This window comes from Oncorhynchus nerka, linkage group LG3 (genome assembly GCF_034236695.1).
Source record: "Oncorhynchus nerka isolate Pitt River linkage group LG3, Oner_Uvic_2.0, whole genome shotgun sequence".
Classification (NCBI taxonomy): Eukaryota; Metazoa; Chordata; class Actinopteri; order Salmoniformes; family Salmonidae; genus Oncorhynchus; species Oncorhynchus nerka.
In genome coordinates, this window is record NC_088398.1 from 57,992,637 (window position 1) to 58,019,532 (window position 26,896).

At 43.5% G+C, this 26,896-nt stretch overlaps 1 protein-coding gene and 1 non-coding gene across 2 annotated transcripts in view; both read right to left on the reverse strand.

Moving 5' to 3' along the window:
* Window positions 1-2,713, reverse strand: part of LOC115111403 (pre-mRNA-splicing factor CWC22 homolog) — a 50,998-nt gene extending 48,285 nt beyond the window's left edge. The window contains exons 1-2 of the mRNA XM_029637421.2: window positions 2,607-2,713; window positions 1,168-1,258 (exon numbers count right to left, since the gene is read on the reverse strand). Of these exons, the coding sequence (XP_029493281.1) occupies window positions 1,168-1,258; window positions 2,607-2,669 (154 nt within the window). The 5' untranslated portion in view covers window positions 2,670-2,713. The remainder of the gene's footprint in view (window positions 1-1,167; window positions 1,259-2,606) is intronic.
* Window positions 2,714-23,214: 20,501 nt separating this feature from the next.
* On the reverse strand, window positions 23,215-23,271 carry LOC115116879 (U7 small nuclear RNA). The gene has a single exon (XR_003861609.1). It is a non-coding gene; the product is annotated as a U7 small nuclear RNA (small nuclear RNA).
* Between the last annotated feature and the right edge of the window lie 3,625 nt (window positions 23,272-26,896).

The window sequence follows — 26,896 nt, forward strand, 5'->3', positions numbered from 1 at the left end:
TTCTTGGGCACAGGGACTATGGTGGTCTGCTTGAAACATGTTGATATTACAGACTCGGTCAGGAACAGGTTGAAAATGTCAGTGAAGACACTTGCCAGTTGGTCAGCACATGGTCAGAGTACATGTCCTGGTAATCCGTCTGGCCCTGCGGCCTTGTGAATGTTGACCTGTTCAAAGGTCTTACTCTCATCGGCTCGTCCTGTATTGATGCTTTGCCTATGTGATGGTTCGCCGGAGGTCATAGCAGGATTTAGCAGGAAGCGTCCGGGTTAGTCCCGCTCCTTGAAAGCAGCAGCTCTACCCTTTAGCTCAGTGCGGATGTTGCCTGTAATCCATCGCTTCTGGTTGGGGTACGTATGTATGGTCACTGTGGGGACGACGTCATCGATTAACTTATTGATGAAGCCATTTGCAACCAAAAGATGGAAAGAGGAACGTTCTTACTCTTTGTGCAAGAACACAAATAGCACAAGTCCCTACTGGACTGCCGTGGGGGGAAATGCAACAGCTCTAACCCTATTCTCTAACCCTACTTTTGCCCAGAGCCCTGGTCATAATTAGTGCACTGAATAGTGAATAGGGTGGCATTTGGAATACAAACCCCTGGGTGTTACAGAGGAACTAGTTTTTTTTCAGCAGCAGACAGCACATTCTGTGCTCTGACAATTTTCAAATGCCCTTGGGTTGAGGGCAGCTTGTGCTGCTCTGCACTCTCTATCATCCCTCACTTTCCTCTAACTCAGAGCAGAGGAAGGATTTGCAACAGCTTAACAGAAGGGATGATTGAAAGCATTATCTGGACAATAAGAGAGGCTAAAACTAGGCTATAACTGTCTGTCAGTGATGAGGTTGAGAAACCATGGAGACCTGGAGTGTTTGATCAGATAAACAACAGATGGGAGATAGCAGGATCCAAGGTTCAACAAGACTAGTGCAAAAAAAATATATGGGTTCTTCTCAACAGAAACTGATCGTTGATAGCCTAGTTGTTCACTTTTTCCACCAATCAAGGGTTTATTTTGTAAGTGATAAGATTTCATCACACATTTTAAAACAAAAGGAAGCTATTTAGATGGTTATCTTGGCCTATTACATAGATTACAATTACAATTTATCTTTAGGTGACAAAACCTTTGTTTATCTGAGGAAAAAGTCATTTCCACTCACTGCTGCTGCTCTGCTGTGCCACATCGTTTTCCCCCTCATCTTCCTCTGACGGGCTCCTGCGGGGCTGACCCATGCCACTAGACCTGGAATGCTGGAGGACGTACAGAGGACACAGCTGGTTTAGACTACATGGATATCTGAACTGAAGTTTGATGTTATGTGTTATGAAAGCAAAGGGCCTGGAAACAAATGGTAATGCAAGCTGCTCACAGAATAAACCCCTCCTTGAGCAGAGACATTAAAATGCATAACAGCAGGCAAATTAATATCATTACTGAGATCATGTTGTAGGCCACTGGGCCAATGTGCTCTGGCTGCCACTACTGGAAGGAAACTGAAATCAGAAGCTGTAGTGTAGAGGTTATATAAACACAGGTTATAACAAACCTGAAGGAAGCTAAATTAAGCCTGCAGCTGATATGAAGTCATAGGTATTTGTTGATTAGATGGAGGCACATAAACAACAAGTAGCCTATATGCACCAGCAACACCTGTGTCTGCAACCACAACAGTACAAGACATCTCAAAGGAAGTGGTCATTTTCCCTTCAAACATTACATAAAGGTTGCCACTTTCCAACCATGCTGCCTCTAGCTCAGCTAGCTCAACCAAATGCAATGTGCTCTATCAGCAGGACTGGCAGGCCTACGCCTGTCTAAGCTCATCCCTCGTGTGTTGCTGAGGCGGGTGTCACTGGGCTGAACCAGTCCCTGATGGAGATGGATAGGGAGCTGGGTAGGAAAGAAAAAGGCAACTAATAGCAACAACCCACGGCTACGCTTTGCTGCTAGATGCTTTCCACTGCATAAATGAAATGCGTTATGAAATTAGACTCTAACATTCAATGACAAACTGCCATGCTGATGGGAATCTAACAATGGACATTTGTACATAGGTGAGACACCCGTCTGCAGATAGCTAACGTGAGACACTGCCATGTTCTGTTGATCAATGTGTACACAAACATAGCTTGCTAACAAAACCCTAGTAGCTGGCGACACACTGACAATCGTTGAACAAGAGGTTTGGACTGAAATGTACACCGTTGTTCCATGTTTCCGTTATCATGTTTTTGTTTTATGTGGCGTAGCTAGCTAGCTAACATCGATATGAAACTAGTTAGCTGCTGCTAGCGATTTTATTTTTTACCCAACAATAAAACATTAACATTTTACTGACCAACGGACTATCTAGCAATCTAACTAACTATCCAGTAACTAACTAGTTACGTCGAGGCGAAACAGCAACTACCCCCTTGCTACATGGCTAGTGTTTAGCTACAAATTCGCTCTCCTCCATGTGTGCCACTTCTTGCATTTGAGAAGCGCGATAGATAACTTTGCTAGCCTGGCTAAAACACAACTTGGAATAACTAATACTTCCGTATTCATGTATGGCCTTTTATCTTTCGTGTATTTGTATGAGTGTAAACTTCTTACCTCTTCTTTAGAAGTAGAGCTCAACTCCACTGCTAAATCGTTGTCGTTTGTCTTCGTAGCCATTTCCCCCCCTGTCCTTTTCCGCAAGTTTTGCTACGGATACCAGTAAGGGCCAAAAAGAACGCATGTAAACGCGAAATCAATGAGGCCTACTGTTCTAATGTAATTTGCAAGCGAACAAATCAAACAACAAAGTCAATTAACTATGTTGCCGTACATCTCATATTACGATGTAACAAGTGCCCTGTATGATGATCTCAGATATGAGGATTAGTGATGCGCTGATTTACTCAACCCCGTAGGGTGGTTTAGGGTCGGTTCTCAAAGGGATACTTTAGCTACTTTACCTGATTCAGATGAACTCGTGGATATCATCTGTTTGTCTCCATGTCCAGCACAAAGGAAGGTAACTTTGCGAGCTGATAGAGTACCACAGTATGAGTCATAATACCCATAAAACCTAGCAGTCAAACAGGGAAATGGTTCCAATCGTTTTTCCACCATACATTTTTCCCATAGGGGATTTTAGAAACACTTAAGATAAGGGCCGTGTTTCATGTAGGCATACCCTGGTGTGTCGTTATGATAACCGTGTAAATCTCTCTAGGAGAACGTGATTTTTATCAATATATTCACCTGTATTTAACACCCCAAAATAAAATGCTAATTAGCTGCTAATGTGGCTATCATAAAGAACTATAAATGCCATGATGCTCTGGGCGAGACTGACGAATCGAGGCAAAGGTAAGAATCTCTGGATTAGCTCTACTTTTAGCTAAATGTAACAATAAATTGGCAACATTTCTTGCAATTGACAATTCTGAAAACTGTCTTATGCAAGTTTTAAATTGTCACAACTTTTAACAAAAGTGTCAACTTGAGATCACGGCAGTAGCTTGCAGGGATTTCTAGTTTTGCACAATGTCTCCTTTGATGCTAATTATCATTTTAGAATCAGAGAGTAAATAGAGCCAAATATATTAATTAAAGTCACCTTGTCTGAGAGAGATTTACATGGTTCTAAAAACGTCACACCATGGTAAGCCTAAACGAAACACATCCCTTATTTGAGGTGTTTATAAAATCCTGTATGGAAAAAATTGTATGATGGGAACCATTTCCCTGTCTGACAGCTAGAGTTTAATTCAATGAGAGAAAAGCTGGGTGAGAAAGGAGTTGGGTTCAGTTGAATCAGTGAAGGTAACCTGTAGTGGACTTGTGATATTTGTTTGTGTCTCTTCTGATCAGAGGGAGGGGGTGCTCCTTCTCATGCAACTTGGGTCAAGATTTGTTTCTTACTTTGCTCTTAGGAACAGGGCACCATTGAAAGGAATGATTTTTGGGGTAGCATTAAGTGTGGCGATGGAGCAATTGAAGTTGAAGATTCCAGGTGTTTGTAACGCCCATCGCTTGGTGCGTCGCAGACCCTGTGGAGAGCGTGGTAAAACAGGATTCACTGCCAGTCCTTTTTGAATTTTGAGTCCGTCTTTACCTGACAAAGTTTGTGCCGAATCCACTGCGTTGTTGTTGTTTTTACCTGAGTGTAACGTTTATGGCCATGTCGCAGCAGTGTGTAGGAAGGAGATTCCAAGATGAGGGAAGTGTGCAGAAGGTCATGGGACAGAGGACTGTGTAGTTTTGGTGGATCAAGTTGTGTGCATTAACTGTAGGGGTGCCCATGTTACTGGTGATCAGAAGTGTCCAGTGCGAGAGGCAGGCTGAAGTGGCTAGAGTCAGAGTAGTGCAGAAGGTGTCATATGCTGAGGCAGTGAAGAAAGTAGAGAGGGATGGGGAATATTTGAGTCATATTTGTGCCATGATAGAGGGACAGAAAAACAAGTGTTTATGATTCAGCAAGGTCTGCTTCTTAATGTCCTTACTGTAGAAATGGTCACGGAAAATATATGTTGTGTTGACAGCTGCAGAGATGTATTTGGGTATACGAGATTTGACTTCAGAAAAGTTACAGGGTGTGTTGAGGGGTGGTGTCCCATCCTCCCAGGCCGTTGGCATGGTCCATAGGGTCAAAGTAGTGGAATGGTGTAGTGGGTTTTTAATGAGTGTAGGTGGTGGTGTCTAGGGCTATATTCATTTTCTTAGAGGAACGGGACTAATGAAGAGAATTGAATGTATGTAGGCCATGACTGGCCTCACACTTCAGTACAGTAGGTGGCGGTGTGCACACCAAAAAGTTGGATGCGATCCTCCAACCAAATCCCGAAGAAGAAGGGAACTGCCTACTGTTCAGATGGTTTAAATGGAAACTGAAATCTGACTGTAGCACGGGAGGTTGGTGGCACCTTAATTGGGGAGGACGGGCTCTTGGTAACAGCTGGAGCAGAACATTTTTAGTCAGGAACAGAAGTGGAGAAATATTATTTTTCTTTTAGCATCTTGAAAAAATGTGAACCTGTAGAGGGGCTATCTTTATCAGCATCATAAAAGCTGATAGTATTTCAACCCCATAAAATATGCATCCAAGCCGAACTGAAATCTTATCTGAAACATATATGGGACGTGTTCACAGTTTTCTATTTCCTGACAACCCTCAAACTGATGTATTCCCCTTTTTCTTTTAGTTAATGCATTTTCCTTCCGGACTCTAATCGTCTTTGCTCTGTGAAAGAAGCAGAAAACTTGACCTTTGCCAACTAGATTGAAGCGTTCATTCTATCGATTTATGACATTCTAGTGATCAAGGGTTTATTTAGTCTTCTAGGGCAACATATAATGACAGAAGAGAAGCTGCATATATCTAATTACAGAAAAGTTAACTAACAAATAGCCTACCAAAAGGTCAGAAATTATAGTCAGAAACATCTAAATCAGGCAAAAAAATATTACACCCCTGTTAAAAAATCGTTCTGCCTACTCTGACTGTAGCCTACAGCGCATTTTCTAAATTGGCAGGTTGGGTCCGATGCGGGCCTCAGATTTTCACTTTATCACATATAGTTGGGCGGTTGAGGATGGGTTATTAGCAATTGCGGGCAGGTACAGGTGAACAAATAGCTAACACAAGTACCACTAATGAGGATGCCTGAAGATACTAGCTAGATATTAACTTAGAAAAAAAGGACGCTAGGTTGTATATTACTGGATCTTAGCTGGAGTCATTATGATTGTGAGGGTAGGAACTAGTGATGGGATTGTCAGGTGTTCTGAAGCATTTGGCGCAATCACCAAATTGTGTTGAAAAACGATTTATTACTCAGAGCTTTTAACACAATGCACATTAGTGACATCTGCTGGTCAGCAATAAATAGCAGCTTCTGGTGTTCACTCATATAAAAGTTTATTCCACATTGTTTATTAAAACTCTGTGGCACAGTGGTTAGTCGAAGGCTTTGAAACCTAATAGTCACATCCCTTTTTTTGCCTTCAACTCAGCTAGCACAGTGGATCTGGGCCGATCCCGGCTGAGACTCGAGGCACTCCGCTGAGAGTCAGATTCGGCTGACGTCATGTGGCCTGAGTTTGGGCCGCCTTCGGCATTATTACTTATGGCTAGGATGTGGGGATTGAGCTCGGGCTGATTCCGGTGTGAGTTATCTGCCCCAAATGTATTACTTGGGGCTCAGGCAGATTGGGGCTACTCTCTGGCAGATTACACGGGCTGCTTTATTTAAGTAATATTTCATTCTTTATTTTTCAATATTTTCTCATTGTTTCTGTAATCAAAAAATACAATTAACATTTAAATGAAATTCTTTAAGAGTCCTGTGTAGTACTTTAGCATTTTTATACTTTGCGAAAGGCAATTGATAAGCATAAAACAAATTGTCAGGAGACTCCCAAGTAGCTCCGCAGTCTAAGACACTGCATCGCAGTGTTGCTACAGATGCTGGTTCAAGACCTGTGCTGGCTGCACCCGGGATGTCCTTGTCCCATTGCGCTGTAGGGACTCCTGTGGCTGGCCAGGCGCATGCACGCTGACAGGTGTATGGTGTTTCCGCCAACACAAAATATTTTTTGTGGATGGGTAAAATTTGTATATATAAAATGTATAATAGTAATGATTAAAATTACTAAATCGGGTAATTTTGTATACATTTATTTACATTTGCATCGGCCCGCTTCTAAGATGCCAGAAGAGTCGGCTGAATTCCGGTAGACGGAAACGGCCGGATGTTCTTAGGCCTATTCTGGGCAGTCATTCATTTTGATTCCGGGCCGAGTCCGACACCCGATTCCGGGCTGATTCAATCAGTTCTGACCCCCGGAAGAGGGCCGCTTCTGGGCCGATTCCTCAATGCTAGCTGGGAAGTCAAATAATTTGATCCAAAAATATGAATTCATGGAATTAGCCTACTTATGCATAGGACAAAAGCTTTATTATTATATAATAGATAAGGTAATTAACTGCGGTCCTTCCACGGGGTGCAGAAATTCATACTTTTGAGAAAAATGTTTATGGAATACAACCACTGACTTTTTCCTAATTTGTGTTGCTCAACTCAGCACGAATGTGCATGTGCCAATTGAATATCAGCTTATGTACAGTTGAAGTCGGAAGTTTACATACACTTAGGTTGGAGTCATTAAAACTTGTTTTTCAACCACTCCAAAAATGTATTGTTGACAAACTATAGTTTTGGCAAGTCGGATAGGACATCTACTTTGTGCATGACAAGTAGTTTTTCCAACAATTGTTTACAGACAAATTATTTCACTTATAATTCACTGTATCACAATTCCAGTGGGTCAGAAGATTACATACACTAAGTTGACTGTGCCTTTATTCAGCTTAGAAAATTCTAGAATATGATGCCATGGTTTTAGAAGCTTCTGATAGGCTAATTGACATCATTTGAGTCAATTGGAGGTGTACCTGTGGATGTATTTCAAGGCCTACCTTCAAACTCAGTGCCTCTTTGCATGACATCATGGGAAAATCAAAAGAAATCAGCCAAGACCTCAGAAAACAAATTGGAGACCTCCACAAGTCTGGTTCATCCAATTTCCAGATGCCTGAAGGTACCACGTTCATCTGTACAAGCAATAGTACTTAAGTATAAACACCATGGGACCACGCAGCCATCATACTGCTCGGGAAGGAGACATGTTCTGTCTCCTAGAGATTAATGTACTTTGGTGCAAAAAGTGCAAATCAATCCCAGGACAACAGCAAAGGACCTTGTGAAGATGCTGGAGGAAACAGGTACAAAAGTATCTATATCCACAGTAAAACGAGTCCTATATCAACATAACCTGATAGGCCGCTCAGCAAGGAAGAAGCCAATGCTCCAAACCCACCATAAAAAAGCCAGACTACGGTATGCAACTGCACATGGGGACAAAGATCATACTTTTTGGAGAAATGTCCTCTGGTCTGATGAAACAAAAATAGAACTGTTTGGCCATAATGACCATCGTTATGTTTGGAGGAAAAAGTTTGAGGCTTGCAAGCCGAAGAACACCATCCCAACTGTGAAGCACGGGGTGGCAGCATCATGTTGTGGGGGTGCTTTGGTGCAGGAGGAACTGGTGCATTTCACAAAATAGAGGGCATCATGAGGGAGGAAATTATGTGTATATATTGAAGCAATATCTCAAGACATCAGTCAGGAAGTTAAAGCTTGGTCTCAAATGGGTCTTCCAAATGGACAATGACCCCAAGCATACTTCCAAAATTGTGGCAAAATGGCTTAAGGACAACAAAGTCAAGGTATTGGAGAGGCCATCACAAAGCCCTGACCTCAATCCTATAGAACATTAATGGGCAGAACTGAAAAAGCGTGTGCGAGAAAGGAGGCCTACACCCCTGACTCAGTTACACCAGATCTGTCAGGAGGAATGGGCCAACATTCACCCAACTTATTGTGGGAAACTTGTGGAAGGCTACCCAAGTTAAACCATTTTAAAGGCAATGCTACCAAATACTAATTGAGTGTATGTACATTTCTGACCCACTGGGGAATGTGATGAAAGAAAGAAAAGCTGAAATAAATGATTCTTTCTACTATTATTCTGACATTTCACATTCTTAAAATGAAGTGGTGATCCTAACTGACCTAAGACGGGGAATTTTTACTATGATTAAATGTCAGGAATTGTGAAAAACAGAGTTTAAATGTAGTTTGCTAAGGTGTATGTAAACTTCTGACTTCAACCGGTGGTTGTATTCAATAAAGGTTTTTATTAAAAGTGTAAATAGGGCAGGTGTAAACCACAAAACTTTACTGACTTTTAACATCACTTTGTTGCTGCAGTCTGGGCATTGATGTAGAAGAGGCTCTCTCTAGACAGGTGCTCTCCTTTGGGGTGTTGTTGCAGACTCTCTCATTAGCTCTCTCGTTCACATCATGAAGGACTGTGAGGTGCTTTCTGTTGTAGACCTTGCATGATGCTTCACTTGGCTGACTGATGGCCTCGGCTCCAACAGCAGCATATGTGGTTGCTCTTTATCCAGCTGATTGTCTGTTCTTTTGTGAGCTGCTTGAAGTTAGCACAATCATTGAGAAAGTGCTTGGTGTTTTCACAGTAGGGACAGACTTTTCCTGTGTCTTGGCGGCGGCAGGATCGGGGGTTGGTTCTGGAGCAGGAGAGGCAGAGTCTGGCGATTTCGTTAGTGTAGAGGAGAATGGTGGTTATTCTGAGAGGGGGTTTGTGTTTTCTGCGCTGATCCTTCCCACAGTTACTGGTGAACACAGACCCATCTTCCTGGATAAGGATTTCGTATTCCAATGAGTCAGCGAAGTTGAGTAGTGTGTGAATGTGAATTTTTAGCTGGTGGACAAACCTCTTGAAGTTGGACCTTAGGTCATGTGGGAGCTTTCCTGACAGCCGGAAAACGTTGGACCCGCTCCATGTCACCTTTCCTTCCCAGCTGCTCCAACATGGACACCAGGGAACAGATTGAGTGCCAACATACAGAAAGCCTTACCATCTCCACTGCGAATTTCAGGGCCATCCATAAGGTCAGCGACGCAGGGCCAGCTGATGTGGTTGTCCATACTGCTTAGTGAGAGAGTATATGGTGTCTGAATATGGGTACCTGAATCTGCGATCAACAGGGCCTCTTCCAGTCTCAGGTGATTGGTGAGGATCTGGAACTTGAACCTTTCGGTCGTATCTGCTGACAGATGTTCTCTGGGGCTATTTTCATACGTGCAAACTCTCTCGGGCCAGGATGGACAAAGTCTGGTATGGTAGGAAGTATGTTTTTTTCTGGTTTGGGTGCACCATGGAGAACTGTGATGACGGGAAGCAGAACGGTGGCAGTCAGGCTAGTAGTATCCTCTATTTGATCTGTCATAGTAGTCCTGACATCGCCAGGGGGGTTTCAGGGTTCCCACAGAGAAGGGTGCCAATGTCTGTCTTCAGTGTGATGGTGCCGTCTGCTTGGGGCTACAGAGTGGTCAGGTGACACAGCTGCTGCTGATCTGGAGGGGGCCTGTGCCATCTCTGAGTGTCTTATGTGCTCTCTGAGCGCCGCAGCCACAATGTTGGGGTCTGATGAACACACATCCTCATCTTTGTCTGGAGGTTGGCTCCTTGTGTGAGGCGCAGGTACTGGTCTGTCTCTGATGTGCATCTTCTGACTTTGGTGTTGCTTAATGGTGTGTTGAGATGTGGTTGGCCATGGTGTCTGTAGCTGAGTAGAATCTGGAGCCTTGAGTTCTCGCACCTCATAGTGAAGTGTTTCATAGTCATCCTTGGTGGCCTCATGTCAGTTCTATTATTGTTTCTGATTGTTCTCTTGCCTTGCGCAGGAGGGCTGCATTCTTAATTTTTATGTTTTGGTACGTAAACCTGTACTCGTGCAGGTGGCTAACCTCGCTGCAAGGTACTTGATTTCTTGCTCCATCTCTCTGAAGGTGACAATCCACTCACGGGGACTGCTGCTGGGTGAGGTGGAGAGTGCCTGATCATAGAAGTCTTCTTCTTCTCTTTGGTTGGACGTAACAGTGCGTGGCAAGGTGCCTAACATAACCTGGACCTCTCAGGTCAGAATCTATCACATTATCTGGGAGGCAAGTCTCACGCCGGGGCTGCGTGATAGTTGGGTCAGGCTGGTGCATCCTCTTGATTGTGGTGGTTCCTATATCCGGCTCTTCTGAAGGACCATGTAAAATAGGGCAGGTGTAAACCTGTGTTCTGATAGCTAAGCAAGGTTGCTGTGTTGGATATTGAATCTGGCCCACCAACAAAATTATTGGCCCCCCAAAGCCCCAAAATGTATTTTGAATTTTATAATTTTTTAAATAAAAATAATAATTTAAAAAAAATTCAGACCCGAGATATCAAAAAGTCCCAAATGCAATGTCCCAAGAAGGAAGTTACTCTACCTAAATAATGCACAACTACATGTTTTACTTCATTCATGAGGAGAGCAAATGCAGGAGACAGTTAACTAATAAAGCAGGCAGCAGACCATTTTGTGGTGTTGAAATGTAAAGCTGCCAAATATTATTTGGCCCCCCAAATTAATTATGTATTTTATATCAATAATAAAAAATCTCAGACCCGAGATTCAAAAAGTTCCAAATGCAATGTCCCAAGAAGGAAGTTACCTAAATGCTACCTAAATAAATGCAATCGTTAAATTTTTACTTCATTCATTTACATTTACATTTACATTTAAGTCATTTAGCAGACGCTCTTATCCAGAGCGACTTACAAATTGGTGCTTTCACCTTATGACATCCAGTGGAACAGCCACTTTACAATAGTGCATCTAAGTCTTTTAAGGGGGGGGGGTGAGAAGGATTACTTTATCCTATCCTAGGTATTCCTTAAAGAGGTGGGGTTTCAGGTGTCTCCGGAAGGTGGTGATTGACTCCGCTGTCCTGGCGTCGTGAGGGAGTTTGTTCCACCATTGGGGGCCAGAGCAGCGAACAGTTTTGACTGGGCTGAGCGGGAACTGTACTTCCTCAGTGGTAGGGAGGCGAGCAGGCCAGAGGTGGATGAACGCAGTGCCCTTGTTTGGGTGTAGGGCCTGATCAGAGCTTGGAGGTACTGAGGTGCCGTTCCCCTCACAGCTCCGTAGGCAAGCACCATGGTCTTGTAGCGGATGCGAGCTTCAACTGGAAGCCAGTGGAGAGAGCGGAGGAGCGGGGTGACGTGAGAGAACTTGGGAAGGTTGAACACCAGACGGGCTGCGGCGTTCTGGATGAGTTGTAGGGGTTTAATGGCACAGGCAGGGAGCCCAGCCAACAGCGAGTTGCAGTAATCCAGACGGGAGATGACAAGTGCCTGGATTAGGACCTGCGCCGCTTCCTGTGTGAGGCAGGGTCGTACTCTGCGGATGTTGTAGAGCATGAACCTACAGGAACGGGCCACCGCCTTGATGTTAGTTGAGAACGACAGGGTGTTGTCCAGGATCACGCCAAGGTTCTTAGCGCTCTGGGAGGAGGACACGATGGAGTTGTCAACCGTGATGGCGAGATCATGGAACGGGCAGTCCTTCCCGGGAGGAAGAGCAGCTCCGTCTTGCCGAGGTTCAGCTTGAGGTGGTGATCCGTCATCCACACTGATATGTCTGCCAGACATGCAGAGATGCGATTCGCCACCTGGTCATCAGAGGGGGAAAGGAGAAGATTAATTGTGTGTCGTCTGCATAGCAATGATAGGAGAGACCATGTGAGGTTATGACAGAGCCAAGTGACTTGGTGTATAGCGAGAATAGGAGAGGGCCTAGAACAGAGCCCTGGGGACACCAGTGGTGAGAGCGCGTGGTGAGGAGACAGATTCTCGCCACGCCACCTGGTAGGAGCGACCTGTCAGGTAGGACGCAATCCAAGCATGGGCCGCGCCGGAGATGCCCAACTCGGAGAGGGTGGAGAGGAGGATCTGATGGTTCACAGTATCGAAGGCAGCCGATAGGTCTAGAAGGATGAGAGCAGAGGAGAGAGAGTTGGCTTTAGCAGTGCGGAGCGCCTCCGTGATACAGAGAAGAGCAGTCTCAGTTGAATGACTAGTCTTGAAACCTGACTGATTTGGATCAAGAAGGTCATTCTGAGAGAGATAGCGGGAGAGCTGGCCAAGGACGGCACGTTCAAGAGTTTTGGAGAGAAAAGAAAGAAGGGATACTGGTCTGTAGTTGTTGACATCGGAGGGATCGAGTGTAGGTTTTTTCAGAAGGGGTGCAACTCTCGCTCTCTTGAAGACGGGAGGGACGTAGCCAGCGGTCAGGGATGAGTTGATGAGCGAGGTGAGGTAAGGGAGAAGGTCACCGGAAATGGTCTGGAGAAGAGAGGAGGGGATAGGGTCAAGCGGGCAGGTTGTTGGGCGGCCGGCCGTCACAAGACGTGAGATGTCATCTGGAGAGAGAGGGAGAAAGAGGTCAGAGCACAGGGTAGGGCAGTGTGAGCAGAACCAGCGGTGTCGTTTGACTTAGCAAACGAGGATCGGATGTCGTCGACCTTCTTTTCAAAATGGTTGACGAAGTCATCTGCAGAGAGGGAGGAGGGGGGGAGGGGAGGAGGATTCAGGAGGGAGGAGAAGGTGGCAAAGAGCTTCCTAGGGTTAGAGGCAGATGCTTGGAATTTAGAGTGGTAGAAAGTGGCTTTAGCAGCAGAGACAGAGGAGGAAAATGTAGAGAGGAGGGAGTGAAAGGATGCCAGGTCCGCAGGGAGGCGAGTTTTCCTCCATTTCCGCTCGGCTGCCCGGAGCCCTGTTCTGTGAGCTCGCAATGAGTCGTCGAGCCACGGAGCGGGAGGGGAGGACCGAGCCGGCCTGGAGGATAGGGGACATAGAGAGTCAAAGGATGCAGAAAGGGAGGAGAGGAGGGTTGAGGAGGCAGAATCAGGAGATAGGTTGGAGAAGGTTTGAGCAGAGGGAAGAGATGATAGGATGGAAGAGGAGAGAGTAGCGGGGAGAGAGAGCGAAGGTTGGAACGGCGCGATACCATCCGAGTAGGGGCAGTGTGGGAAGTGTTGGATGAGAGCGAGAGGGAAAAGGATACAAGGTAGTGGTCGGAGACTTGGAGGGGAGTTGCAATGAGGTTAGTGGAAGAACAGCATCTAGTAAAGATGAGGTCGAGCGTATTGCCTGCCTTGTGAGTAGGGGGAAGGTGAGAGGGTGAGGTCAAAAGAGGAGAGGAGTGGAAAGAAGGAGGCAGAGAGGAATGAGTCAAAGGTAGACGTGGAGAGGTTAAAGTCGCCCAGAACTGTGAGAGGTGAGCCGTCCTCAGGAAAGGAGCTTATCAAGGCATCAAGCTCATTGATGAACTCTCCGAGGGAACCTGGAGGGCGATAAATGATAAGGATGTTAAGCTTGAAAGGGCTGGTAACTGTGACAGCATGGAATTCAAAGGAGGCGATAGACAGATGGGTAAGGGGAGAAAGAGAGAATGACCACTTGGGAGAGATGAGGATCCCGGTGCCACCACCCCGCTGACCAGAAGCTCTCGGGGTGTGCGAGAACACGTGGGCGGACGAAGAGAGAGCAGTAGGAGTAGCGGTGTTGTCTGTGGTGATCCATGTTTCCGTCAGTGCCAAGAAGTCGAGGGACTGGAGGGAGGCATAGGCTGAGATGAACTCTGCCTTGTTGGCCGCAGATCGGCAGTTCCAGAGGCTACCGGAGACCTGGAACTCCACGTGGGTCGTGCGCTGGGACCACCAGATTAGGGTGGCGCGGCCACGCGGTGTGGAGCGTTTGTATGGTCTGTGCAGAGAGGAGAGAACAGGGATAGACAGACACATAGTTGACAGGCTAGAGAAGAGGCTACGCTAATGCAAAGGAGATTGGAATGACAAGTGGACTACACGTCTCGAATGTTCAGAAAGTTAAGCTTACGTAGCAAGAATCTAATTGACTAAAATGATTAAAATGATACAGTACTGCTGAGGTAGGCCAGCTGGCAGTGGCTGCGTTGTTGACACTACACTAATCAAGTCGTTCCGTTGAGTGTAAAGTTTCTACAATGCTGCTATTCGGGGGCTAGCTGGCTAGCTAGCAGTGTTGATTACGTTACGTTGCGTTAAAAGAACGACAATAGCTGGCTAGCTAACCTAGAAAATCGCTCTAGACTACACAATTATCTTTGAAACAAAGACGGCTATGTAGCTAGCTATGTAGCTAGCTACGATCAAACAAATCACACCGTTGGGACTGTAATGAAATTAAATGAAAATGTGATTCTACCTGTGGAGCGAAGCGGAATGCGACCGGAATGCGAAAGTTCTATTCAGTAGACGTTGGCTAGCTGTTGGCTAGCTAGGAGTGACTCCTACGTTAAGGACGACAAATAGCTGGCTAGCTAACCTCGGTAAATTAAGATAATCACTCTAAGACTACACACTCTAAACTACACAATTATCTTGGATACGAAGACAGCAAAGACAACTATGTAGCTAGCTAACACTACACTAATCAAGTCGTTCAGTTGAGTGTGATAGTTACTACAGAGGAGAGCGAATGCAGGAGACAGTTAACTAATTGGCTCCCGAGTGGCACAGCTGTCTAAGGCACTGCATCTGTGCTAGAGGTGTCACTACAGACCATGGTTCAATTCCAGGCTGTATCACAACCTGCCGTGATTGAGAGTCCCACAGGGCGGCGCACAATTGTCCCAGCGTCATCCGGGTTATGGTTTGGCTGGGGTATGCCGTCATTGTAAATAAGAATTTGTTCTTAACTGACTTGCCTAGTTAAATAAGTGACTTGACAGTTAACTAATAAAGCAGGCAGCGGACTATTTAGTGGTGCTGAAATGTAAAGCGGCAACCGCGTCCGTACTGGTTCCTGTCGTGAGTCTTAATTGTATTCATAGAGAAAATACTTATTTTCCACCATCATTTGCAAATAAATCCATTAAAAATCCTACAATGTGATTTTCTGGATTTTTTTTCTCATTTTGTCTGTCATAGTTGAAGTGTACCTATGATGAAAATTACAGGCCTCATCTTTTTAAGTGGGAGAACTTGCATAATTGGTGGCTGACTAAATACTTTTTTGCCCCGCTGTATAGGGAGCCATTTGGGATGCATTCGAGGTCTACTGAGGTCCCTGTGGCCAGACAGACAGCTCAAGTCCTGCTGTGACCTCAATGAAACACAGACACTATGGTCTAATTCAATTAACCAGCCAGCCTGGCAGTGGCAGCTAGGACATGTCACTGTGCTTCCCTCCCCTAGCCTTAAGCACTCTGCCTGGTGGCATTCACTCACATTACAAAGGCTTATCATCACACAGACGGGGTTAGAGTTTCTTTGGGTCACTGGTTTCACCAAAACAAACATAGCTAGGAATACTAAAATTAAGGATCCTGGATTTCTCATCAAATAAATACATTTGTTTCATGGCTTTACATTTACATTTAAGTCATTTAGCAGACTTGAAAATGTGAATAGACACGCATCACAACCTCAGTATCCCCTCATCCATCCAGGCACTCAAAGACAAATGCTCCCTCCCTAAGGGCACTCCAGGATTCAGCTATCAACCAATGCTCTTTGGGTTATAAAAGTAAAGGCCATTTTCTATTCCAGCCTAGTTTATTCTATTATTTTGCTGTTGTTTATATACAATAGGTTAAACTAACATCTAGTACACTGTATTTAGTACAGGGACTACAGGAAACTGAGTTCACCCCCATCCACATCAATGGTGCTGTTTTGGGGAAGTTCGAGAGCTTCACGTTCCTCAGTGTCTACACCACTACGGAATTAACATGGTCCATACACCCACACAGTTGTGAAGGAACGACAGCACCTCTTCTCCCTCAGTAGACTGAAAAGATTTGGCATGGGCCCTCAGATCCTCAAAATATTCCACAGATCCACCATTGAGGGCATCTTTACTGGCTGCATCACCGCTTGGTACGGCAACTGCAAGGCACCCGACCGCAAGGCGCTACAGAGGGTTGTGAGTACGGCCAGGTACATCACTGTGGCCGAGCTCCCTGCCATCCAGGAACTCTATACCAGGCGGTATCAGAAGAAGGTCATAACAAATTGTCAAAGACTCCAGCCACCCAAGGCATAGATCAGGGGTATTCAACTCTTACCCTACGAGGTCTGGAGCCTTCTGGTTTTCTGTTCAACTTGATAATTAATTTCACCCACCTGGTGTCCCAGGTATAAATCAGTCGTTGATTAGATGGGAACAATGAAAAAATGCTGTAAAATTGACTTCAAGGTCCAGAGATGAGTTTGAGTGTCATAGACTGTTCTCTGCTATCGCACGGCAAGTCTGGAACCAACAGGACCCTGAACAGCTTCTATCCCCAAGCCATAAGACCGCTAAACAAGACTGCTAAATAGCTAATCAAATGGCTACCCAGACGACCTGCATTGACCCCTATACTGACTATGCACACACACTGGACTCTACCCACACATTCACACATACTTACCACTGACACTCCAACACACACATGTATGCACACCATACATGCATGCATGCATACATACATACATACACACACCGTACACTGCTGTTCCTGCCTATCATCTATCCTGTTGCCTAGTCACATTTTCCCTACCTACTGTGCATATGTACATAGCTACCTCAATTACTTCGTACTCCTGCACATTGACTAGGTACGGGTACTCCCTGTATATAGCCTTGTTATTTTTACTTTATATTGTTATTTGTTATTCACTGTGTATTTATTCCTCATGTCACTATTTCTATTTTTCTATTACATTTTCTATCTTTAACTCTGCATTGTTGAAAATGATCCATAAGTAAGCATTTCACTGTTAGTCTACACCAGTTGTTTACGAAGCATGTGACAAATATAACTTGATTTGATATAAAACATTTGTTTTACACTCTGCAACTCTGCAGTGAATGGCCTCCATAATATAGCTCTTTTGGGAGGGAATACTGTGTCTCTGTTCGCTCATGGACGTCTTTGGCATTTTCTCTGGCTGGAGTGAAAGAGCAATGCCTCCAAGGCTGCCTTTCTCTCCTCCGTGGCACTTTGCTCCTTAAACAGATCATTGTGAAGGGACCTGTGTTACATTGGTGTTATTGTTATTCTCTCCCTTGACTTTTTCCACAAGGCAGTTAGTGTCAATAGTGTTAATGTCAAGGGATGTGAAACACATATTGCAGTTTAGGGCGAACTAAGCTGTCCTCCACATTCAGTGGCTGAGCATTCCACAGATAATACATAGAGGGAGCAGTGTTGACATGTTTTATTGTCAATATTAAGCCATGAAAAGCAATTATTAGAACACAATAAATGTGCCGTGATGATCAAGAAACATTTTAAACCATACGCGTCTCTTGATGATTCATTATAAGCAAGACAAGATTTTTATAGTATAACCCAAAAGAGGAGATGCCTAGAGAATAGATCCTTCTCTATTTATATAATATTTATGTCTCAACACAAAGATTGGTATGATGGATGTGAAGGGAATGTTTTTTTTCCAGTCGCAAAATGTAATGCATAGTCATAGACTTCACTATTACTTAGCCAATCTATCATTTTTGTTTTGTAATTGAGCTGCAACCATGACATGAGCCATTAAATACACAACACTGTCATCTACTGGTCATAGTGAAATACACTGACATTATATCTGTGCCATAAATCAAGACTAATCGACCTCCTGTCTTTTGAAAAGTAATATCTGGCTGGTTCTACATTACAAGTGGTGAGATCATATTTAGCATTTTATCTTATTCAGACAACGCACTGTGTGCTTTAAGGCTGAATCTGATGGCTTCATCACAATGTATTTAATAATCCACTGTCAATATTTACCATTGATGCACAGTGGAGAAAAGGAAAAATGGATGTTCTGTGTATTAAAGAGACCACCAGACAATGGATTGCATACTCGTATCAACCATAAAAGAGACTCATCTATAGTCTACTGCTACTGTCTATCAAGCAAATACAGTGTCTCTTTATCTTTACTTTATTAATATAAAGGAAATATAATTTCCTGAAGCGAATATTAGTAGCTAACAACCGGTAGGCTTGAGTGAGCTAGGCAGTGCACGTGAGGGTGAATACCAAAATAAACCTCTGGCTCACGATCGTATGTGGATCAGGTTACCCCCACACATAGCTACACACGGACACACAGGGTCACACACTGACACACACACAGACACTTGTGAGTAGCAGCAGGACAACTCCTCATTGGTCTCTGGTTGAGGAGTCAGACGCTGAAAGGTCATGGAAGTAATGAATAGCACCGTTCCAGCCAATTGATTTACTGTGGCTGAGTGTGGATGGGGGCATCAGAAAACCTATCTAGAAATCATACGTTTATGCACTGTGTGGGTCTCTGTCTCTGACTCTGCCTCTCTATCGGTCCATCCTTTCTCTCTTTGTCTCTCTCTCTCATTTTAACATTCATAGAGCAAGAAGGCACTGTGCTCTGGTCTCATGGTTATTTCATACAATTACTGTGCTTAAAGTTTTGCCTCATTCCATCCTTCTTCCTAAATTAAGACATCTGATTTTGGTTCACTGTTACTCCTGTCATTTGGCGCTTTTCTAAGACTATCACTGGTGGTGGTATCCTAGAAAATATGAAGATGGAAAATGAAGAGGAGGCAAACTACCTGCCCTCCAGGACACCTACACCACCCGATGTTACAGGAAGGCCATAAAGATCATCAAGGACATCAACCACCCGAACCACTGCCTGTTCACCCCGCTATCATCCAGAAGGCGAGGTCAGTACAGGTGCATCAAAGCTGGGACCGAGAGACTGAAAAACAGCTTCTATCTCAAGGCCATCAGACTGTTAAACAGCCACCACTAACATTGAGTGGCTGCTGCCAACACACTGTCATTGACACTGACTCAACTCCAGCCACTTTAATGATGGGAAATTATGTAAATATATCACTAGCCACTTTAAACAATGCTACCTTATATAATGTTACTTACCCTACATTATTCATCTCATATGCATACGTATATACTGTACTCTACATCATCGACTGCATCCTTATGTAATACATGTATCACTAGCCACTTTAACTATGCCACTTTGTTTACTTTGTCTACATACTCATCTCATATGTATATACTGTACTCGATACCATCTACTGTATGCTGCTCTGTACCATCACTCATTCATATATCCTTATGTACATATTCTTTATCCCCTTACACTGTGTATAAGACAGTAGTTTTGGAATTGTTAGTTAGATTAGTTGTTGGTTATCACTGCATTGTCGGAACTAGAAGCACAAGCATTTCGCTACACTCGCAATAACATCTGCTAACCATGTGTATGTGACAAATAAATTGGATTTGATTTGGGTCAGAAGTTTACATACACTCAATTAGTATTTGGTAGCATTGCCTTTAAATTGTTTAACTTGGGTCAAACGTTTCAGGTAGCCTTCCATAAGCTTCCCACATTAAGTTTGGTGAATTTTGGCCCATTCCTCCTGACAGAGCTGGTGTAACTGAGTCAGGTTTGTAGGCCTCCTTGCTCGGACACACTTTTTCAGTTCTGCCCACAAATTTTCTATGGGATTGAGGTCAGGGCTGTGTGATGGCCACTCCAATACCTTGACTTTGTTGTCCTTAAGCCATTTTGCCACAACTTTGGAAGTATGCTTGGGGTCATTGTCCATTTGGAAGACCCATTTGCGACCAAGCTTTAAATTCCTGTCTTGAGATATTGCTTCAATATATATACATAATTTCCTCCCTCATGATGCCATCTATTTTGTGACGTGCACCAGTCCCTCCTGCAGCAAAGCACCACCACAACATGATGCTGCCACCCCTGTGCTTCACGGTTAGGATGGTGTTCTTCGGCTTGCAAGCCTCACACTTTTTCCTCCAAACATAACAATGGTCATTATGGCCAAACAGTTATATTTTTGTTTCATCAGATCAGAGGACATTTCTCCAAAAAGTATGATCTCTGTCCCCATGTACAGTTGCAAACCGTAGTCTGGCTTTTTTATGGCGGGTTTGGAGCAGTGGCTTCTTCCTTGTTGAGCGGCCTTTCAGGTTATGTCGATATAGGACTCGTTTTACTGTGGATATAGATACTTTTGTACCTGTTTCCTCCAGCATCTTCACAAGGTCCTTTGCTGCTGTTCTGTGATTGATTTGCACTTTTTGCACCAAAGTACATTCATCTCTAGGAGACAGAATGTATCTCCTTCCTGAGCAGTATGACAGCTGCGTGGTCCCATGGTGTTTATACTTAAGTACTATTGTTAGTACAGATGAATGTGGTACCTTCAGGCATCTGGAAATTGTTCCCAAGGATGAACCAGACTTGTGGAGGTCTCCAATTTGTTTTCTGAGGTCTTGGCTGATTTCTTTTGATTTTCCCAAGATGTCAAACAAAGAGGCACTGAGTTTGAAAGTAGGTTTGAGTTTGAAACTTGAAGTACATCAACAGTTACACCTCTAATTGACTCAAATGATGTCAATTAGAACACCAGAATCTTCTAAAGCCATGACATAATTTTCTGGAATTTTCCAAGCTGTTCAAAGGCACAGTGAACTTAGTGTAAACTTCTGACACACTGGAACTGTGATACAGTGAATTAGTGAAATATTATAAGTGAAATAATCTGTCTGTAAACAATTGTTGGAAAAACTACTTGTGTCATGCACAAAGTAGATATCCTCACCGACTTGCCAAAACTGTAGTTTGTTAACAAGAAACTTGTGGAGTGGTTGAAAAATTCGTTTTTTTAATGACTCCAACCTAAGTGTATGAAAACTTCCGACTTCAACTGTATATAGTGCACTACTTTTGACAAGGACGCAAAAGTAGTGCACTATATAGGGAATAGGGTGTCATTTGGGATACACAACGATGTGTGTGTGTGTGGTTTCGTTTTACCATCCTTGTGGTTACCAGAAGTCCTCACAAGGATAGTAAAACAAGGGAAATTCGGACAAGTGGGGATATTTCACTGGTCCCCACTGGAAAAATGATATTTTATGCTTGGGGGCTAGCTTTAGGGTTAGGGTTATAATTAGGGGTTATGAGTTAGGGTTAGGTTTAGGGTTAGGGTTATAATTAGGGGTTATGAGTTAGGGTTATAATTAGGGGTTATGAGTTAGGGTTATTTATTTTTATTTTTATTATTTAAAAAAAATGTATTTCACCTTTATTTAACCAGGTAGGCTAGTTGAGAACAAGTTCTCATTTGCAACTGCGACCTGGCCAAGATAAAGCATAGCAGTGTGAACAGACAACACAGAGTTACACATGGAGTAAACAATTAACAAGTCAATAACACAGTAGAAAAAAATAGTTTATATACATTGTGTGCAGAAGGCATGAGGAGGTAGGTGAATAATTACAATTTTGCAGATTAACACTGGAGTGATAAATGATCAGATGGTCATGTACAGGTAGAGATATTGGTGTGCAAAAGAGCACAAAAGTAAATAAATAAAAACAGTATGGGGATGAGGTAGGTAAAAATGGGTGGGCTATTTACCGATAGACTATGTACAGCTGCAGCGATCGGTTAGCTGCTCAGATAGCAGATGTTTGAAGTTGGTGAGGGAGATAAAAGTCTCCAAAAGTCTTATAATTAAGGGTTATGAGTTAGGGTTAGGGTAAGGGTTATAATTAGGGGTTATGAGTTAGGGTTAGGATTAGGGGATAGGGAAAATAGTATTTTGAATAGGAATACATTTTTTGGTCCCCACAAGAATAGTAAAACAAATGTGTGTGTGTGCGTGTGCACATGCAAGCATGCGTCTGTGTAAATTCTTGTGTGTGTGTCATTAGACTACAAGTCCACTGGAGGTGAGCCCTGCGAAGCAAAATAAATGGTGTAATACAGAATATGAAGGTTGGTTTTATCAGACTATTCCTTCGGGCTTGGAGATCTAATGGAGGGAGAGGTGTTGCTGCTCTGCTGTTCACTGTATGAAAGGGAAGCATTTCATTTCAATTTAAACTGAACGCACGAAGAGAAGGCACTGACAGTGACCTCTGTGAAAAATGGTGTGTGTGTGTGTGTGTATTATGTCCAGAGAAGGCCAATTAAGAGAGGCATATTCAGAGCTATTCATACTGGAGCTGTTTAGTGATTTGCATCTGATAAAGCTTTGCTTGAGATCTGACAATTTCCCAAATTTGGCAACCTTTTTGAATAAATTGAATTGCGTGTGAGTATACCACAGGGAGTGAGGTGTACCTGAACGGCATACCAATACACTGTTAACAGTCTACCTATACTCTCTGAGTTATTATCCACAGAATTAATTGTCCCTTGGTAAATATGTGATAGAGAAAGTTTTGAAATGACTGGTTTGAACTATGACAAGTTGATCAAGATGAGTCTAGCCTATATTTTCAACATAAGGGGCCGGTGTTGTAGGCACAGATTAAAGAACAACTGCCCCTAAAAAAAACGTATAATTCAAAATCGACTACAAAGTGTAAATAGGATCATTCTGGTCATAACCCAGTGCAGTGTTTTTGTGGACTTTACGGTAGTATTTACTGTATTATACTATAGTATTGACAGTTAACTATAATATAAAACTGTAGTAAAAGAACTGTAGTATATACTATTTAATGTCATGTTTTTGCGGATTGTAGTATATTTGAGTATTTACAGACTGTGTTTTTTGCGGACTGTAATATACTGTATTATTTACTGTAGTGTTTTTGCGGATATTACTGCAGTAAATACTCAAATACTGCAGTATTTACTATAGGGTTTTTGTTTTATTATCTTTGACATAGGCTTTCTCCTTGAGTAAACCTACTGGAGAAATACTAATAGAGCAAATGTTCTATAACCTCTAGGTAGGTAGGACTGGGGTCTGAATGGATAGTTTAGAGCTTCTGCTCTTTTCTATAGCCTGTAGGTAGGTAGGACTGGGGTCTGAATGGATAGTTTAGAGCTTCTGCTCTTTTCTATAGCCTGTAGGTAGGTAGGACTGGGGTCTGAATGGATAGTTTAGAGCTTCTGCTCTTTTCTATAACCTGTAGGTAGGTAGGCCTGGGGTCTGAATGGATAGTTTAGAGCTTCTGCTCTTTTCTATAGCCTGTAGAACTGGGGTCTGAATGGATAGTTTAGAGCTTCTGCTCTTTTCCATAGCCTGTAGAACTGGGGTCTGAATGGATAGTTTAGAGCCTCTGCTCTTTTCTATAGCCTGTAGGTAGGTAGGTAGGCCTGGGTTCTGAATGGATAGTTTAGAGCTTCTGCTCTTTTCTATAGCCTGTAGGTAGGTAGGACTGGGTTCTGAATGGATAGTTTAGAGCTTCTGCTCTTTTCTATAGCCTGTAGAACTGGGGTCTGAATGGATAGTTTAGAGCCTCTGCTCTTTTCTATAGCCTGTAGGTAGGTAGGACTGGGGTCTGAATGGATAGTTTAGAGCCTCTGCTCTTTTCTATAGCCTGTAGGTAGGTAGGACTGGGGTCTGAATGGATAGTTTAGAGCTTCTGCTCTTTTCTATAGCCTGTATCTTCTTCAAGTTTTTATTGGCAGATTCGCAACCAACTGAAAGGTGCATACACCGCCACGTACTGTACTGGAGTGTGAGGCCAGTCACAGCCTACCTATACTACTATATTCTCTTAACAAACCCTGAATTTCTAACAAAATCAAGAATTCCCTACAAACCTCATCCCTTCCACCCAAAATACCACTCAAATCCCAAAACTATAACCTGCAGGGAACACAATATATGGTCTATACTTGTACTGTAGGTTTCTCACTTATGGGTGGCACAGTTTGGGATATGGGGAGGGGAATGGGCAGGGTATATGCAAATTAAATACTGTATTAATTACTATAGTTAAAAAAGCGTAGTGTTTTTGTGGACATTACTGTTGTATTTACTACAGTGTTTTTTTGTGGATAATACTGTAGTATATACTATAGTATTCTACGGTATACTACAACATTATAAAGTCAGTATTACATATAATCAAGGGTTACTACAGTGTGTAGTATGGTACTATACAGTATACTACAGTTCCTACAGAATTATACAGTAAGTTATTTTGTGTACTATAATTATTCTCCACAATTTCGATATTGTCTCATCGCTGCATTTCCCAATGGGCTCGGGAGGTGAAGGTCGAGTCATGCGTCCTCCGAAACATGACCCGCCAAACCGCAATTATTAACACCTACCCGCTTAACACTGAAGCCAGCCGCACCAATGTGTCGGAGGAAACATTGTTCAACTGACAACCGAGGTCAGCCTACAGGCGCCCGGCCCACCACAAGGAGACGCTAGAGTGCGATGAGCCAAGTAAAGCCCCCCCGGCCAAATGCTGGGCCAATTGTGCGCCGCCCTATGGGACTCCCTATCACTGCCGGTTGTGATACAGCCCGAGATCGATCCCGGGTCTGTAGTGACACCTATAGCACTGTGATGCAGTGCCTTAGACTGCTGTGCCACTCGGGAGGCCCCCAGTACTGTATTATTCTATAGTAAACTGTAGTATTTTTGGTCACACTTTATTTGGATAGCCCAGATTTTCCATCTGAAGATGCTCATACTATCTGAAGATGCTCATACTAGTCATACTATCTGTTGATAAGCAACTGCTTGCTAAGGTTACGGTTAGCGTTCGTTAGGTTTAGCATAAGGGTTAGGGTAAGGGTTATGACAAAGGTTAGGGTTAGCATATAGTTAGTTGAAATGTTACTGATAGTCTGTAGATTGTCCATCTGTAGATGCTAGACAGACTATCCAAATCAAGTGTTACTGTATTTTTTCATATGGGAAAGTCAGTCTCACATTTTAATTCAGTCATGCCGCTAGCATTTCTTAATTAACCAAATAAAAAACAAGGCCAAATCAGGAAGTTCAGTCACCCTTTAAAGGTCAACTGCCTCTTAGAACCAACATCTCTGGTTTTAAACATACATTTACTCCAAAGTGTCAATGGGATAATTTTGGTGAGTTTGTCACGATTTACAGGAGCGTTGGTGCTGTATTACTGTATTACTTAATGCTCACTTTTGCCAATGATACCCAATTGCCCAGAGACAACACTGGGGTCTGCCCCCAGTTGCTATGTGGACATTTGTTGTCAAGTCTTCATATGGGTCTGATCAAAGAGGTTGGTGGCACATTAATTGGGGAGGATGGGCTCGTGGTAACGACTGGAGCGGAATTTGTGGAATGGTACAGAATACATCAAACACATGGTTTCCATGTGTTTGATGGCATTCCATTTGCTCTGTTCCACCCATTATTATGAGCCGTCCTCCCCTCAGAGCCTTCACTGCTTGATCAGCATGGTCTTCATTCACCCAGAGATTGGCCAAACAAATTAGCTTTATCCTGTCAGATCCAACAATTACTGTCTGCTCACATTAGGCCCAAGAGGGAAGGGAACAGAAGTGTTTTCTCTAGTGGGTTAGCAGCAACACAGCCCTGTTCATGTCCTCTTCATCTATCTACCCCGTGGTGACTTCGAGAACTAAAGCCTGTTGGGCCTAAGAATCCTAGCCTGGTTCCAGATCAGTTTGTGCTGTCTTGCCACAAGTTTGTGCTGTCTTGCCACAAGTTTGTACTGCTATTGCATGACAATAGAAGTTGGCAAAAAACACAAACTGATCTGGGACCAGGCTACAGGAATCCCTCCAGCCCTCCCTGGTGGAGGGTTTGGCCTAGCTAGCAGGACAGAAAGATCACTGCCTGGTCCAATATCTTGCTTAGATAGTCTGCAGAAACAACCTCCAGCAACAACCAAGGTCAGGGGATGGAAATGGTGTAACTGACTCAGAGCTGTCTCTCCTCAAACACTGACAGATGAGAGATGAGACTGATCCACGAAGACAGAATAGGACAGTGGTAGAGGGTCACCGAGAGAGCTAGGAGGGAAACTGCTCTGATGGCTTTAAAAGGTGGTTTATGAGGATCTAAACTAGACAAGATATGTGATGGATATATTGATTGTTCATCCCTCTGTCAGCAAGACATACTGAATACTGTATCTGCACTGTAACAACAATTAGGATGTACCTTTTAGATTCAAAATCCAAGTCCTTGTGATCAAAACTGTAGTGAACTGCTGTCCAATCATCAACAATGTAATCATATCCTGTATCCTTTAAGTGGAGTCGGTGGACAGACACTTTACACTTCTACTAACCACCTTCAAAGTCCATTATCAGCCTTACCTAATTAATATAACATACATTGTTGCGTTGCTCCTAAGCAGGGCGAGGGCATAAGAGAGGAGGGTTCATTTCATGCCAGTAAATTCAACTTTAGAGGCGTTGCCGCTTTGGTATGGCTTTTATTTGTTTTAAATAATTGCCTTAATGAATGCTTAACCCATGTATGATGAAAACGTCTGATAGATGGCTGCATTTGATGACATGACCTGGGGATAAATCACAGTATGGACAGAGAGAGGGGGGGAAGAAGGGAAGGGGGAGGAGAGGGAGACAGA